General features: G+C 45.8%; 1 protein-coding gene across 6 annotated transcripts in view; it reads right to left on the bottom strand.

The window, feature by feature from the left end:
- Window positions 1–15,340, bottom strand: part of WDFY3 (WD repeat and FYVE domain containing 3) — a 272,029-nt gene that overhangs the window by 7,727 nt on the left and 248,962 nt on the right. For all 6 annotated transcript variants that reach the window (XM_068542705.1, XM_068542706.1, XM_068542707.1 and 3 more), the window contains 8 exons: window positions 13,295–13,442; window positions 11,426–11,580; window positions 10,339–10,497; window positions 7,521–7,700; window positions 4,543–4,725; window positions 3,349–3,445; window positions 755–1,078; window positions 33–144 (listed from right to left, as the gene is read on the bottom strand). In XM_068542705.1, the coding sequence (XP_068398806.1) occupies window positions 33–144; window positions 755–1,078; window positions 3,349–3,445; window positions 4,543–4,725; window positions 7,521–7,700; window positions 10,339–10,497; window positions 11,426–11,580; window positions 13,295–13,442 (1,358 nt within the window). The remainder of the gene's footprint in view (window positions 1–32; window positions 145–754; window positions 1,079–3,348; window positions 3,446–4,542; window positions 4,726–7,520; window positions 7,701–10,338; window positions 10,498–11,425; window positions 11,581–13,294; window positions 13,443–15,340) is intronic.

The following is a 15,340-nucleotide window of genomic DNA, read 5'->3' as shown; positions in this document are numbered from 1 at the left end:
GGAAGAGTGGCCGGAAGAGCCTGGACACTTACTTGGAGACGCCCAGGGCAGTGATCTCGGCCGGGTGCGCGTTGTCCTTCCGGTCGAAGGCCGTGTGCATCGTCAGCTTACTCCTGAACACCAGCTGCCGTTCCCACCGGTACCCTGGGGTGGAAAAGTGCGACGTGTGACTGAGAAAGTGAGGGGAGCCAGCGTTTGGTAGGTGCACCCTAACCCGCTGCCCTCAACACGTCAGGGTGCCGCAACACAGCTCCGGCAGCCTCTCTGTTCTCGGCAGCTGCTGCCTCAGTTAGAGGCACAGCAGTCTGGCTTGACACTGACCATGGACCAGGTCAGGCCTTCACAAAGACACACACGGAGAAGGGGAAATCCTCAGTACAAGACGACACAATTTCTCCGGTTGAGGACGCTGCCCCAACTCTATCATAGGCGAAGATACCCGTGAATACAATTTTATTGTCTGTAATCAACAGCTTGCCCATTTTCAAAGGCTTTCATAATCTGTGGATGAATGAAGCTTTGGTTTGAGGTGTTTTTCTTTAAAAAATGCCCAACGTATTGCAAACACCATGGTAGGAGAGAATGCCCAAGGGCCTTTAAGTCTGCCTTACACAAGAAGAAACTTGAGGCCCTCTTTGTTGGGGGGTCTCGGTCACAGGGCTGGGGCAAGGGAGAGCTACAGCCCACTGCCTCCGTCCACCAACCCTCGCGCCACCCACGAGAGGCGAGAAACAGACACCAGACTTCAAGTTACCGGGCTTCAATCTGCTGAAATTCCGCGCTTCAGCGGGATTGGGGTGGGGGTGATTAAGGGGAGCCTGCAGGTGAGGTCTGGTCTGGCCCTCTGAATAGTTCACAAATACGAAGCCGTCTTTCTCGTCGAGGCTGAGCTGGTCGGACCAGCGCCGGGAGTCATCGGAGCCACTGTCGTTACACCAGGTGGCTGTGGCTCGGCAGGAGGCCGCCCGGGGCCTGTGGCTGGTGCTGCTGGGCTGGCTGGGAGTGTCCCCGGGGTCCTGGCTGACGCTCTGCTCCTCTGCTTCGGAGTCGCTGCTGTCCTCGTCCTGGGCTTCTGGCCCTGGGTGTTGCGGTGGGAGAATCAGAGAACACACACACATTAGAGCGAGATCCAGCTTTGTCCCGCTGGTATTTTTCCTCTACTAGTTAAGACACAAGAGACATACTATCTTAAGCTCAATATTACAGTCAGAGAAAATAAATTGCCAGAACTTCCAGCTAGGTACAGATATCAAAACGGTGGAATTTCGGTAGAGTTCACAGAATGCTTTTGGCCAAAATCCTTAGCTTGGCATTCATTCTTTCACAACCTGGCCCAAACCTGCCTTTGTGGATTCTCGCTACCTGCCTCACATTCCTGCCTCAGTTCAGCTGGGTGGTGCCAACTCTGCTCTCCACGCAGGCTGGCTGCTCCTCCGTAGAGCTAATTTTGCGCACTCGGGTTGGCCCTACCTAGACTCACCTTCCCAATCTCTGCGTGTTCCGATGTTACCTATCTTCCAAAGCATAGCTTAAATGCTTCTTTCTCTAAAATCTCACCTGGTTCCTGCAACAGAAAGTAACTCTCTCTCCTGGACTCCTTAACAGCTGTATGGCTCTCACCTATTTAAAATTCTCACCCCACACTATTACTTTCCGTCACTCTTTCTACAACACAGTGGTCAGCTGGAGAGAAGGGGTCCCAGGCACAGTGCCTTCCATATAGCAGTCAATATCAATGCCAACACAGATGACCGAACTGTGGATGAAAGCTTTAATTTAGAGCTTTGTTCTTCCTCCTCTTTCCATTGTTACTGTGCATTTCTTCATCTCAACTCCCTTGCAATAAAGTCTACTGCAGGGAAAATTTATGGGAAATAAATATATGTAACAGGAAAAAAGGAGAGCAAGAACGAGTGAGCAAGCACCAGCCCACTACAAATATTTTTTAGCAAGACAGATACTTAACTTGGCTTATGATCATGAAAGTCTTCAAACAGCAGTCTTTGAAGCAGCTTTGATTTCCAGAGAACCACTAGCTTATCTTCCCTTTCACTCAGGCCACTGCCCTCAAGTCCCACCACTTCGACACTGTCCCAAGTCAATCCTTCCTGTGGGCTGCTCTCTCCCTCTGCCGCTTCTGCCAAACTTTGTCCACAGTATGAAACATAAGGAAGACGAAGACATACAAATGTCTCTCCTCCCCAGATCCAACCCCTTCTTCTATCTCTCTTATTCATCTTTCGCTGTTATCCACTTACACACTTTGTTAAAAGGAAGGGAAGGGACCCACCTCTCACTGGACCACACAATCCAATGTCCGACACACAATAGTTATTAACCCCCAAATACTAACTGAATTGAACTGAATTTTTAGGTCCCCAAATGCCCAGATGACTTCCTCAGTGGAGCTACATTTGACTATGGAAATTTACATGCATTAAAGTAATACAATCTTTAAAATGTTCTGTCCACCCGTTCTGGCAAAGAAAGTAAAGACTACCTTCAGCTTACAAGGACAGGGGATTTGTGTCTCTCTGATAATAAGCCTTTTTCCTTAACAACTCCCTCACATCGTCAAACTCACGCTGAATTCTCAGTGTATAAAAAGTAACCATGGAGAGACGATTTAGAGGTTGAGCTTAAAAAACCCTGTTCCTTTCTATGAAGTGTCTTGCACCAACTGTTCTAAATTGATGAGGGGTAACTTCTCTGGAGATTCAGTAACCCAAAGCACATCTTAGCCTGATTCTCTGGCACTGTTTCCAAACATTCTGCATAAATATAACCTATCTCTATTATTTCACTGGAAAATTTTAAAGTGCTTCACAAATAGCAGATAGCAGAATACAGATCACCAAGCTTCTGTTTGATGAATGTTCTTCTTGAGCAGGTCCAGGGCGTGGACCCTGGTCTGCCTCTGTGAATAGTTTACAAACACGATGCTGCCCTGTCACTCACAGGGAGCTGTTCAAGTGAAGGGTGAGACAGATGTGCGACTGAGGTGTGGCCCTCTGACCCATCCAACACTGCGCCCTCTGGATCTGCTTTGTATTTTTCAGAACCGAAAGCCCAAGCCTCTGGTATTCCAGGAAGCTTGTAACTGTTATTTATTATGGGATGTGGGAGCCGACCACAAAGACACGACCACAGGGGTGCTGCCTGGTGAACCAGACAGAACTGTGCATGCCGGCCCAGCTGCCTTACACGCTAGGCAGTGATCCTGCTTCTGACAGCAACGCCCAACGTCAGGCTCTTGCTTATCTCGGTTGATGTAAGTTTACGCATAATGACTTAAAAAAAAAAGAAACATGAAAACTATTGAAAAACTTTTTAGAAAGTATTAAATACCTATTTGTGCTTCTGGACAGTCTTCCTGCATTTCTAGGACTTCAACAGTCTCAGGAGCTGGTGTTTCAGGAACTTGCAAAAACTCCATTCTCCAAAACTGAATTTAAGTAAGTATGGAAATGAAAAACAGTTGAACTGATTACAGAAACAATTTACCAGTTACTGGATGAAGATTGGCTCGCAGGGTTAAACAGATAACTTAATTCCTATCATTGTGTATAGTTAATATCCCTGTTATCTTGAAAAATGTGGCAGGGACTGCTTACAAATAAACAGTTCTCCCCAAACCGTGTTCCACGAGATATGAGTGGGTGTTTCACGGTCGACGGAAAAGGACTGGGGTCAAAGAGATTTCAAAAACATAGTTCAACTAAGTACACGTCTTTGGTTCTTACAAAACCCCCCGAGAACCCTGCATATACTAATATATACTCTAGATCTCCAAGAAGGCATACAGGAAGCAGGATTCCCAGACATATTTGGCTACGGAGCTCTTCACGATGCCCCACAGATGGGTTAACGTGGAATGCTGCTCTGCAGACAGCCGGCTTTAGGGTGTGCCTGCTGTCTGAGGTGCAGGGTGTGGCGTGGGACTGGCCGATGGCCTCATCGTTGCTCAGCATGTGACTGAGATTACGAGGGCAGCGGCCAGCTGCTCTCTGCTTTTATAGAGTGCAATTAATGAAGAAAGACACAAAGAAAAATCTCCTGAGAGAAAAACCCAAATATTAGAACAGACTACAAAGGTAAATACTCTGTGGATCCTAGACAGGGAATGAATGGATGACCTGAGGCCCCTGGAAGCATCTTCCAGCTCAGTGATTCTCTGCAGAGGAGACACAGTCCCCGTTTTCCCTAAGAAGCCGTTTGACAAGCTGAAAAGGCAATACTTATGCAACTGACATTTTTAGCAATCCCGACGTGACATGGAAATCGTGTTTAAGTGATCTGCTTGTGTCAAGCTGTCAAGTGGCTAGCAGCACTAATAGATCCACCTAATGGGAAGAAGAGAAGCCGAGTCACAGATGTTCTCCGCGTCTGATAACCCCACGGCCAAGGTTTGTTTGCATCTGAGTGAGAGTCTGCTGAACAATACGACAACCTCCAGGTGTCCCTCAACTGTGGACAGCTTCAGAAGTTTCAGGTGAACCACGGCAGCAAATACCCTAATGCGTTTCCTCACAGCCGACTTACCCGGACCACACCGTCTGAGTGGCCTGTGACTATGACATTCTGTGTGTCCCACTCGTTCATCTCCGACACGCAGCAGCAGATGATCTGCTGGCTCCTGCCTGTGAATGTGTTCACACTCACGACGGGGTTCCCATTGATGCTCCACACGTGGATGTACGTGCCGGCGCAGGACACAATGTCCCCCTGAGAAGGTGAAGAGAAACTTCACTCACTCCAGATGACGTTCTCATTTCAGAAGCAAACGGAATCCTTGGCTTCGCTCTTTGGAACCCTCTCAGTCCTCTGACTAGTGACTGGGGAATTTCCGAGGTAGCCTGGAATCCAGTGCTTGCCGACTTAAAAAAAATTCCCCAAACAGCGGCCTCCTTCAGGACCTGGGGCCGCGTGGAGGCTGCGGCCAAGGTGGTCGCGCGTGGAGACGGGGCGGGAGCCCTTCCGCGCTCCCAGCCTATGCCCCCGCGCGGTGCTGAGCCCCCTTCATTCCAAGTCAAAGCTGTCAGTAACCTGAGGGGTGATGAACTGCTCTTTTTCCTCCCGCTATTTACAAAATCTATCTATACCTTCCACTGAGAGGTAGGAATCCACTTAGTTTTATCAAATGAGCCAAATCACCGAAACCATAGGGTAGAAGAGAAATCTGTCAGTCCACGTACAGCTGTAACTCTCTCCAATTAGTGCAAAGATGAAATCCTGGTAACATTGTAACACCCTAAAATTTGTTATTCACAATAAGAGTGGGGGAATGAGGAAAAAAAGAAGAAAACTAGGATATAGGTCATTTCTTGGCAAACTGAATAAACCCTAAGACTCTCTGAGCTGATAACTCAGGTTTTCATGAGTTCTAAAGATGGGAAAAAACTAACCTTTTCCTTCAAATTCTGCCAGGCTGGGGGGAATACAACCTGGTGAGAATACAATCCACTACTGTTAAAGGAAATAAGACACTTCCTGAAGCATCTACTCTGTGTCAGTTAGTGTGGTGGACCCTTTAGACATCCCAAAGCTTATTCACCATCTCATGCGGCCTCCCTTACCCCTGAGACAGCCTGACTGGCTTGATGCTAGGTAGTGACTTCAGAAATGATTTGGTGAGTTTCAGTACAGGCAGTAGGCACATGAGAACCTACAGAAACTGGCAGATGGTCATCAAAAGCAGAGGGAAGGTAGAAACTGAACAGCAGTACTAACGCAAGAAAGAAGGTAAAGGGGAGGCAGGGGTGGCATGATAAGGCGGCCTGGGGCTTTTCCAAACCACTGTCTGTGCTGGTCTTGCTACTGTTTTCTCCCCCCCCCTGCCCTGCCCCCTTCCTCCCTCTGCTCTTAGTCTACCAAGGTGGCAAGAACCAAACCAAAACCCAAACAAAAATAATACTTAGCAAAGCACTGCTGCGTCTACCTCTGTATCAGCCCCTGAACCACCTCTGACAATGCGTGTCAGCAGCTGAGTTTTAACTAATGGCCTCAGTCTCTGCAGGAGACGGGGGAGAGCCACTCCACGCTGCCCCATGCAAGACCTTCTGCAATTACTCCAGGGTGCCTCCATTAGAGCAAACCCTGTGGTTATGAGGGCTGAGAGTAAGAAGAAGAACCAAGGGCAGCTGCAATGTAGCTTACGCCCAAAGTGTAGAATGAAGTAAAGTAGGCTTGACAATGGCTGAAAAAACATAACAAATAGAAATCTTTTCATGAGTTATGAAGAGATTACAGAAGCATCTTAAAAGGGAAAAATCAAACACACCCGTAGTGTCCGCAGCAACTACTGCAATCCAATGGGTGTATGCTGGCTCAAATAACAACTAACTATAAAGAAAATTGTCAGCATTTGAGTGAAGAACAACCCCAAAACAGAGTGCTTGAAATAGTGCAATTAGGCACTTGACTCAGAGCAACACAGCGGGGGTCAGAGTGGCTCTGTTGCGCTGACATTTCCATAAACCTCTTAGAGCGCTTGTAGGACCAGCCCAAGGTGCTGTTCTAAAGACATTTTAAGCCTTTCAAATATACCAAAAGCAAATTTGACTCTTTTATCCCCACACGCTCCCACTCATTCCCAACTCTGATTACCCTTATTATTATGAGACATTCCAAGTGCCATTAACTAGAACCGAGTAACTTCCCTTTTCCTTTGAGTGGCTACAAGGTATCTGACTAAAAGCATAGTACTTAGCACCTTCTGGCAGAAATTAAAGATGTAGCCTCCCTCAAAAGGAAAGCTGCCTGTGGGTGATGGTACGACATGGCTAGAACTACTCTGCGCCACGTAGGATGATCCCGGGCAGGGCTGAGGGGAAGAGTGGGAATGGATGTTTAGAGCTAAGAAGTGATGAGGCTGCGGGGGTGCTGGCTGATCTGCAGGACTGATCTGCCTATGGGATCATCTGTCCCTTGGACACAGAGACCTCAGTCTCTCAAAACCTACCGTTGGCGTCCCCTGTTTACCAATACGACTCGGCAATGACTATCCTCCCCTCCCTGCTCAGTCTGCATGGGGGGCTTCTACGCCGGTGCACTTATTTTCTTCTGATTCATTGTATTTTTGAGAAAAGATAATTTCTTTGATAACTTTGGAATCTGTTTAGAAAACAGTTTTACGAGAATTTTTCTCTTGTTTGGGTACCCAAATGTTACTCTTTCCACTTTATATAATAAATACTTTGAGTATACTTCATAAAACTTCAACAATTTTAACAAATCCCACAAATTCCTTGCTTTTAAAAAAAGCGTATTCTAGAATATTTTATTTTGCACCAAATCTTGCCCTTTAAAGTATGCTGCAGTGACTGGATTTTAAGACAAAACTGCTGTCTGGGTTACAAACTTTAATGTCCATTCGCTTTTGCAAACAACATCTGAAACAAGTGGCTTTTATAAAATGCATGCCTATCAACTTAGAAAACACTTAGAGCCATTTTTTATTTATGTAGGCCAGAGCTATTTGTCTTCCTACATAGAAACCAAGTGGCCAATTTACTACTTACTGTTAATTCATTGATACAGAGAGCAGACACGGGAGCCCGATGGCCTCGGAGCTGGGTTAGGAACGACAGCTTGTTCAGATCCCAAATGATGCAGGTTCGGTCACGGGACCCGCTGACGATGATGTGATAGGCTAACGAGGCGGTGGCACAGGTGACAGTATCAGTGTGGCCAAGTAAGGCCTAAAAGGAGAACAGACAAAACCAGCTGACCACAGTGGCAATGCTCTGCACGGGACTCCAGGAGGGCCGGACGCACTGGGAGCTGACAGGCGCACGTGCTGGGAGGGGGCGCCTTGCACAGCAGTATCTGGAAGGTCTTCATTCTCTTCTTGCCACTGTCCCTGCCTCATCCCACCAGGGGGAAGAGAGAAGTCTGGAGGACTCTGGAGGCTCTAATCTCCATTTTTATATTACTTCTCTCCTGGACTCGGGCCAGTACCTTAGAAGGAGAGATGGCAACTGCAACCCAGCTGGGGTTTCTTCATACCTTTTCCACGTGGAGATGTATCGATTATGGCCCCCAAATTCAGAATTTAAACTCGGAATCTATTTTTTTGTGCCATCAACTTCTCTAAGTCCATTCTAAGGAACTACGATTGGATGGATTTTTAAAAATCCTAGTGCATGGGTGTAGTACGTGGTCCTAGAAAGATACAGGAAAATGCAGTCCTGATGTGTCTGCTGGGCGTCTGTTACTGAACTGGAGACACCTGGACATCTCCTGTGCCCGAGAGGGACCCCTTCTTCAAACTAGAATAAAAACTTTTCTCTTTTGCTGGAATATGAAGAGAAACAGGATCCAGGGAAATGGCAATGTGGGAAAATAAACATTTTGAAGGAAAAGATTCAGATTACTGTTAGGAATTCCTGAGTAGTTACTATTTACTTAATGAGCTGGCTTAAAATTTTGGTGATGCAGACACCCTTACTGTATACTTAGCAAACGCCAGAAGGCTGTTTTAAGTAAGAAGTACTTTCTACTGAGGGGCTACAGGCACACTAGCTTCGAAGTCCATTTTCTAAACTGAAAACACTGGAAGCAGGAGCGTTTGGATCAGCAAACTGCGTGTCAGCCTTTTACCTGTTCACGTCGAGACCGTGTCTCTTACGGGCTCACCTTTAGACCCAGCAACCAGTGAAGCTTCTGGACTACAGAGACGGTTGTTGGTGTAAGTACGAGGGGCTCAGTTCTTTCCACAGATACTTAAAACACCACTGTTTGTTTGAACCGGGCTTTAAAATAGCTTTGGAGTCAGGAAGAACTGCATTTATATCCTGGCTTTACCACAAAGTGTGACGTGGACCTGTGTCTTAACCTCTGTAAGCTGCGGTTTTTTCAGGTGTAAATAGGGCTAATAACGACCTTGGAGAATTCAGGATTGTTGTTTTTACGTTTTTTAAACCCCTAGTACAGTGCCCTGAACATGGCCGGTGCTCAATGAATGGCTGATATTGTTAACACTACTTTTCAAATGTGTATCATAAAAAACACCTAGATGTAATAAACTCCATTAAAAAGAAAGCTTGGGGCTTCCCTGGTGGCACAGTGGTTGGGAATCCGCCTGTCAGTGCAGGGGACACAGGTTCGGGCCCTGGTCCGGGAAGATCCCACATGCCGCAGAGCAGCGAAGCCCGTGTGCCACAACTACTGAGCCTGCGCTCTAGAGCCCATGAGCCACAACTACTGAGCCCACATGCCACAACTACTGAGCCCACGTGCCACAACTACTGAGCCCTCGCACCACAACTACTGAGGCCCACGCACCTAGGGCCCGTGCTACACGACAAGAGGGGCCACTGCAGTGAAAGGCCCACGCACCGCAACAAAGAGTAGCCCCCGCTCAGTGCAACTAGAGAAAGCCTGAGTGCAGTGGCAAAGACCCAACACAGCCAATCAATCAATCAATCAATCAATCAATAGATAGAAACCTTTATGGTAAATTCACATATCAAATATTAAAAGATGATAGCTTGGGGCTTCCCTGGTGGCGCAGTGGTTGAGAGTCTGCCTGCCAATGCAGGGCACACGGGTTCGAGCCCTGGTCTGGGAGGATCCCACATGCCGTGGAGCAACTAGGCTCGTGGGCCACAACTACTGAGCCTGCGCATCTGGAGCCTGTGCTCTGCAACAAGAGAGGCCGCGATAGTGAAGAGGCCCGCGCAACGCGATGAAGAGTGGCCCCCGCTTGCTGCAACTGGAGGAAGCCCTCGCACAGAAGTGAAGACCCAACACAGCCATAAATTAAAAAAAAAAAAAAAAAGATGATAGCTTAATTATAAAAGGATTCTTGCTTTGATTAAAAATTTATAATAGTCACTACATGTGACCAAAAATACATGTTAATAATATCATCAGTGTTTCTTCTGAATATATTCATGAGTTTGTCATGTTCTTAAGCATTATGATAAATGAAGAAACAGAAAAACAAAAGAATCAAAGACTTAATGGTCTAGATGAATGAAAATCATCCAGAAAAGAAGTTATTATGAATCAGTAGCAAATATAACTTGGTTTGCAAAAATTTAACCTACATAAAGCTTCTGAGAAACATTTATATTACTTAAATATATTAAAATAAAAATTACCTAAAGACAACTTACTTCAGATTTTAAAAAAGGACAGCTTGGATCATTTTCAGAAATAGTTATCTTCTGATTTCATTTCCTTTTTTTAAGACCCATTTCTAGCAAAAGAACATACATTGTTTGGTTTTGTCCATTTATGTCTAAATCACCTTGGAATTAAGGACAGTTTCTAGTTTCTCTAGAGTGTGGGCAGCTGGGATGGGCTACGTCCGTCTTCTACACATCCTGTTACCTGTTTGAGAGTGAGGGTCTTAGCCTTTTCTTTCGAGGCACCCATCTCCCACACACACACGACCGTGCTTGTTCCACCTGTGATGACCAGCTTGGGGTTGGGGCAGATTGCACAGAGAATCTGGGCCCACTCTGACAAACATTCATAAACTGTCACTACCTGTAAAATAGAACAGATGTGAGACATGCATGCCATCAAGCACTACAAACTCCTGGGACACAACGGACATACCGAGCGAAGGAGAACCTCTATATTGGTCTCCCCCAGGCAAATAGCTGCGCATGTGCTGGACTGGCTTCAGTTTAGCAACACTTTACTGAAACTCTACTCTGAACTCCTCCCTACAGCCTCCTAACTATAGTTGCTGTTAAAAACCATAATAAGAACTTTGCTCAGAATGGGGGTCTCCAGTTTCTCCAGTCTGGGAAACTGACGTTCAGATTGTATGATGCTCTGTGAGATGCAGGGGGTGATCTGGTGAAAGCATGCGTCTGCTGGAGCCAGGCAGAATGTAAAAGGAAAGCATGAGTGCTGCTGTTCATGAGAGCATGGCTAAATACAACTGTTACTGACTTGCACAGACTATGCCCCTCGTGCGTTCAGGAGAGGACTGTCAAGGGCAAACAGAGGGCACCAAAGGGTCACTACATGCTGCCTCTCCAAGAGATGCTTATGGGACTCAAAACAGTAGCTGCTGCTTCTTGGGGGAAGGGGGGCAGGTATTCTGCCAGCCATTTAAGAGTAGTGAAATGATTAGTGGGCCGGATGGTGACTCAAAAGGAAGCTCTTCTGGTTGGCAGAAATATTAAATACCTGGTTGGCTAGGACCTCCTGGAGGAATTCTTTGAGTGGGGGGAAACTGCTAGCCCCTAGTACACAACCTTCCAAGAGAGGCTTTTCTGCAGGAAACATGACTTGTCCACTAGCTCCTTTATCCTGATCTGATGCAGTGAAGCTCTCCTTTCCTCTGGGCTGTGGAGGAACAGCTGAGAAGCCCTTGGCCTGGGCTCTCCCCATCCCCATTAAGCAGGATATCCAGACCACGGAAGAGCAAGATTAAATGAGTGAGCCAATAAACAATGCAAACCTTGTCTGACTCATAGGTTCCCAGCCTGCAGCTGAGGTCTGCGTAGCCCCATGCAAAAGTTTTGTTCCAGGTTGGTGGGATGAGAACCTTATTCTGTTCTACTGCAAGAATGCCTTTGTCTGTACAGACGATTTGTCCCACAGGCTCTTTGAGTTCTATAAAAAACAATCAACACATTAGAACAAGGACAGGGAAAACTAACTTCATTATCCCATAGGGGATGGTAAAGGGATCTCAAATATTCATACAAACTAAGCATCTTGACACCTACATTAAGAAAAAACGACCTTAGAAGTAAGTAGGGCTTGGCTTTTGAGTCTTCCGCAGACCTGCTGGGCGGACATCGACCCTGACTGGTGTCTCCAGCCTGCCTGTTTCTGGACACTTGCTTGGGTTTGGTTCCCAGCCATCAGGCCCGCCTTCTTGATCTCCAGGACTGCCAGAGTGACGTGGGATGTTCCCCAGAATGCTGTACAGACCGTCAACCAACCTAGGCCTTCAGGACCTCTCAGCCTGAGGCTTCTTGAAGGAAGGCCGTGACGTTCCCCGAGAAGCCCGGCTCTGCCCGAGGACTCTGCCGACCGACCACACCAGTGCTCCACAACCATCTCTGGGCAGTGGCTGGAGCTGGCACGGGGCAGAGTCTGTGGAATGAGACAAATGGCAGAGAGCTGGTAGCCAATCCAATTAACCAGACTTTGATGCTCCAATTTTTGGAGTTAAGTGACAACTTCAAGACTCTGTAAACCAGTTTTTCATTCTAAGCGAAATGGAGCAGAGCCCTGTGGTCCTTCCCCCTCACCCCCATGTCCTCCACTTGCCTCTGCCTGTGGAAAAACTTTAGCCAAAGAATAAGTTTAATTAGAGAAGTGAGAAAATGCAGAAACAAAGGAAAACAGTCAAAGGAAACCAAATATTAATAGTCTAGTCATTAAGCATAGTCAAGGACCTTTAGTTCCTCCTCAAGGGCTCTAGATAATGTTCTGAGCCGTGTCCTGTGAGCTGTCTTGTAGATACTGAAACCCACACCAGGTGGAAGAAGTTAACTACACGATGACCAGACTGTAGCCATGACATAAGCTGCCAAAATTCTGAGAACTGGCCCCAAGGAAACGGGAACAAACCAACCCTGGAACTGAACTGATTAACTGTACTTAAAACAATCTAGATGATGCTGGTCAGGCCACTGCACGAGCAATTTCAAGATGACTGTCAGGGGTGACTGTGCTGTTTCTGCACGGAGCCCCCTCCCTCCATCTACAAAAGCTCTTGCCCACTGGTTGTCAGTGCCGGGGTTGGGGGGTTGCCTTTGGACAGGAGTCCCCCCACCCCCGGGTCCCCGCAGTTGCTGGCATCCAAAATAAAGCAAACTTCCCTTTCCACCAACCTTGCCTCTTCATTGGCTTTTGAGAGGTGAGCAGCTGGACCCCACTTTCGGTAACACAAGGGAAAAAAAAATCTACTTGGAAAAGTAATTTAAGATAACTTAAGATAACATTAGATAAAAGAGGCTTTTAGCTGGCATATTAAAAACACAGTTTTCTTACTGATCTAAATTGGTGGAACATGGGTAAATGAAGATGACAGAGAAGTTTTTCTACATGTAGAATATAAAGTTGAACTATAAGGTTTGGTATATTAGAGTTTTCACTATCCTAGCAGAGAGGAGAAACTTGCTGGGTTCTTTTTGATGCAAAATCCAATAGGCCAAAAGAAGAAACGGAAAAGGAAAATCTAACAAGTATTTGGTGATTTAGCACTTATTACAAATTATGCTATTGTTGAGAAGCAAATTTATTATTGCTAAACTAGGATTATTAAATAATCCCACAGAATCATGAATCAAAAGCTTATTTCCTGTCATTTTACCTTTTACAGGTGTTAGAGAAGGCCTCAAGTTGTCTAGATGATGAAAAAAGATCTTGTCACTGGTAGATCCTGGTGGGACCAAGATCCCTGCATTGTCTCCGTTGAGTCGACTCCTGACTCGCTTCGGTGGATGAGGCTTTTTAAATAACTGGTATGAGAGAAGATGACACATTTTATACCGAAGCTAACATTTATTAAGCCCTTTTCTATGCCAGGTATTTTGCTGTTATTTCACTTAAGCTTCACAACAACCATTAGGTATCACATTATCACATTTGACACTTGAGGAAAGAAATTTAAAAAGGCTCAGAAGGTTGCCAGAGACCTCATGCCGCAGTCAGTGGGGACAGGACTCCTACACAAAAGCTTGGGTTACCAGCATGCTCTGTGCTACACTGAGCTCAGGAGAATTTTTCAGAAGGAAATTAATCTCCTCAAATGACAGTAGGTTGACAACTATTTTCCAGCGATGTTTAAAAATTAACCAGTTTCTTAGAGCACGATACCATTCTGTGCCACTGAGGGCAGGCAGCCATTCTCTCTAACTGGGTTACTTCTGGCTCCAACATGGGCTTTCTGCATGTGACATCATTTCTGTACCGTCTAGGTGCTACTAATTTGCTGACAGTGTGAGCATGGTTGTCTTCTTTTTACTTTGCAATGTTGTAAAGGAAAAAAAGAAAAGAAGATCTTTGGCATTTCTGTTCAGTATTTCTAAAAGAATTGAAAAGTCTTAATATACATTTAAGATGACTGTTCTTAAAATACCATAGATCATCAAAATAGGCAGACTCTTTTTTGATGGACAACTGATATTTGAAGAAGATACCTGGAAAACCTTAGATGAAATGAGATTTAAGATGACTACAACACCATCACACTCTGTGAATTTGACATTCTGGATTTCCAGGAGAAAAAAATAGAAAAAATGCTTTGTATAGAGAAAGATATACATTTTAGGCTCCCAAAACTTTAAACATATAATTCCCATTTTATCTGCATACAGGGCTTAGGATCAGGGTTCTGTTATTTCTCATAAATGTTAATAATGAGATAAGACTCTGAAGTTCTATAAAAAGACCCACATACTTTAAAGCATGTTCATGAATGAACATTTACTGAAGAACTTTACAAGGACCTGAGGACAGAGCAGGCCAGACTAGCGTATATAAGGATATATCAATATGGTGATCACAAAGCTTAGTTGTTTCTAGGATCGTTACACTTGGAAGTACTCTCTATTAGTTCCTGGAATGTCCTAGAAATATGTTAGTATCCAAACTCTATCTCCCAGACTATTTGCCTCTTAAACTCAAAAGTGGAACAAAAATACTGCAACAGTGCATGTGTCTAGATTTTTTTTGTTCAGAGTATTTGTTTCCCAGAAGGTATGAAACACGGTTCCCGCACTTGTAACCCTCAAAAAATGGCTAAGGTTCTTCTGCTATGATTAGAGTTTATCAACAAGCATTTCACTTTAAAAGTAAACATGGTTCCTGCATTGGGGAATCAGATTACACTGTGAGTGGTGCAGTTACAGGGTGTCCCGCTGTCTATCACGGCTTTTCCACGAACAAAGACTTGCCATTGTTCTGTGTTCCCAACTGTCAACCCCAGAAACCTCAAAGTTGGTTAACCTAAAAAAAAGGGATTCCAGGAGAGATATCTGAAGCAGGAACAAAGAAGGATAGCCAGGGCCAAAATGCAGAGGCCAGGGCACTAGGGAAAAGGTGGTGGTGTGAAGGGGCGGCAAAGCCAGCCTTCTCCACTGTGCTGCAGTTTCTTCTGGTGCACTCTGCTCTCCTGGTGTGCCTGAGACAATGAGGATGAAGGAAGGGACGAACTCCCTTAACAGAGGTTCGCTCATTGCTGAAGGTGAGAGATCTACAGCATCTGGGTGCTGAGAGGGTCTGGGTCTTCCTCACCAGGTTCCAGATAGTGGTTGGAGGAGCTGGTGCAGGGCCGGGCCTAGGCGTAATCATGGTGTGCACTCTCACACCCCAGCACTTGTCAGACCTACACCGATCATCGAATCCAAACCACCGC

Source organism: Eschrichtius robustus, chromosome 4 (genome assembly GCF_028021215.1).
Source record: "Eschrichtius robustus isolate mEscRob2 chromosome 4, mEscRob2.pri, whole genome shotgun sequence".
NCBI classification, from domain to species: domain Eukaryota; kingdom Metazoa; phylum Chordata; class Mammalia; order Artiodactyla; family Eschrichtiidae; genus Eschrichtius; species Eschrichtius robustus.
This window is presented reverse-complemented; position numbering and strand designations above follow the sequence as displayed.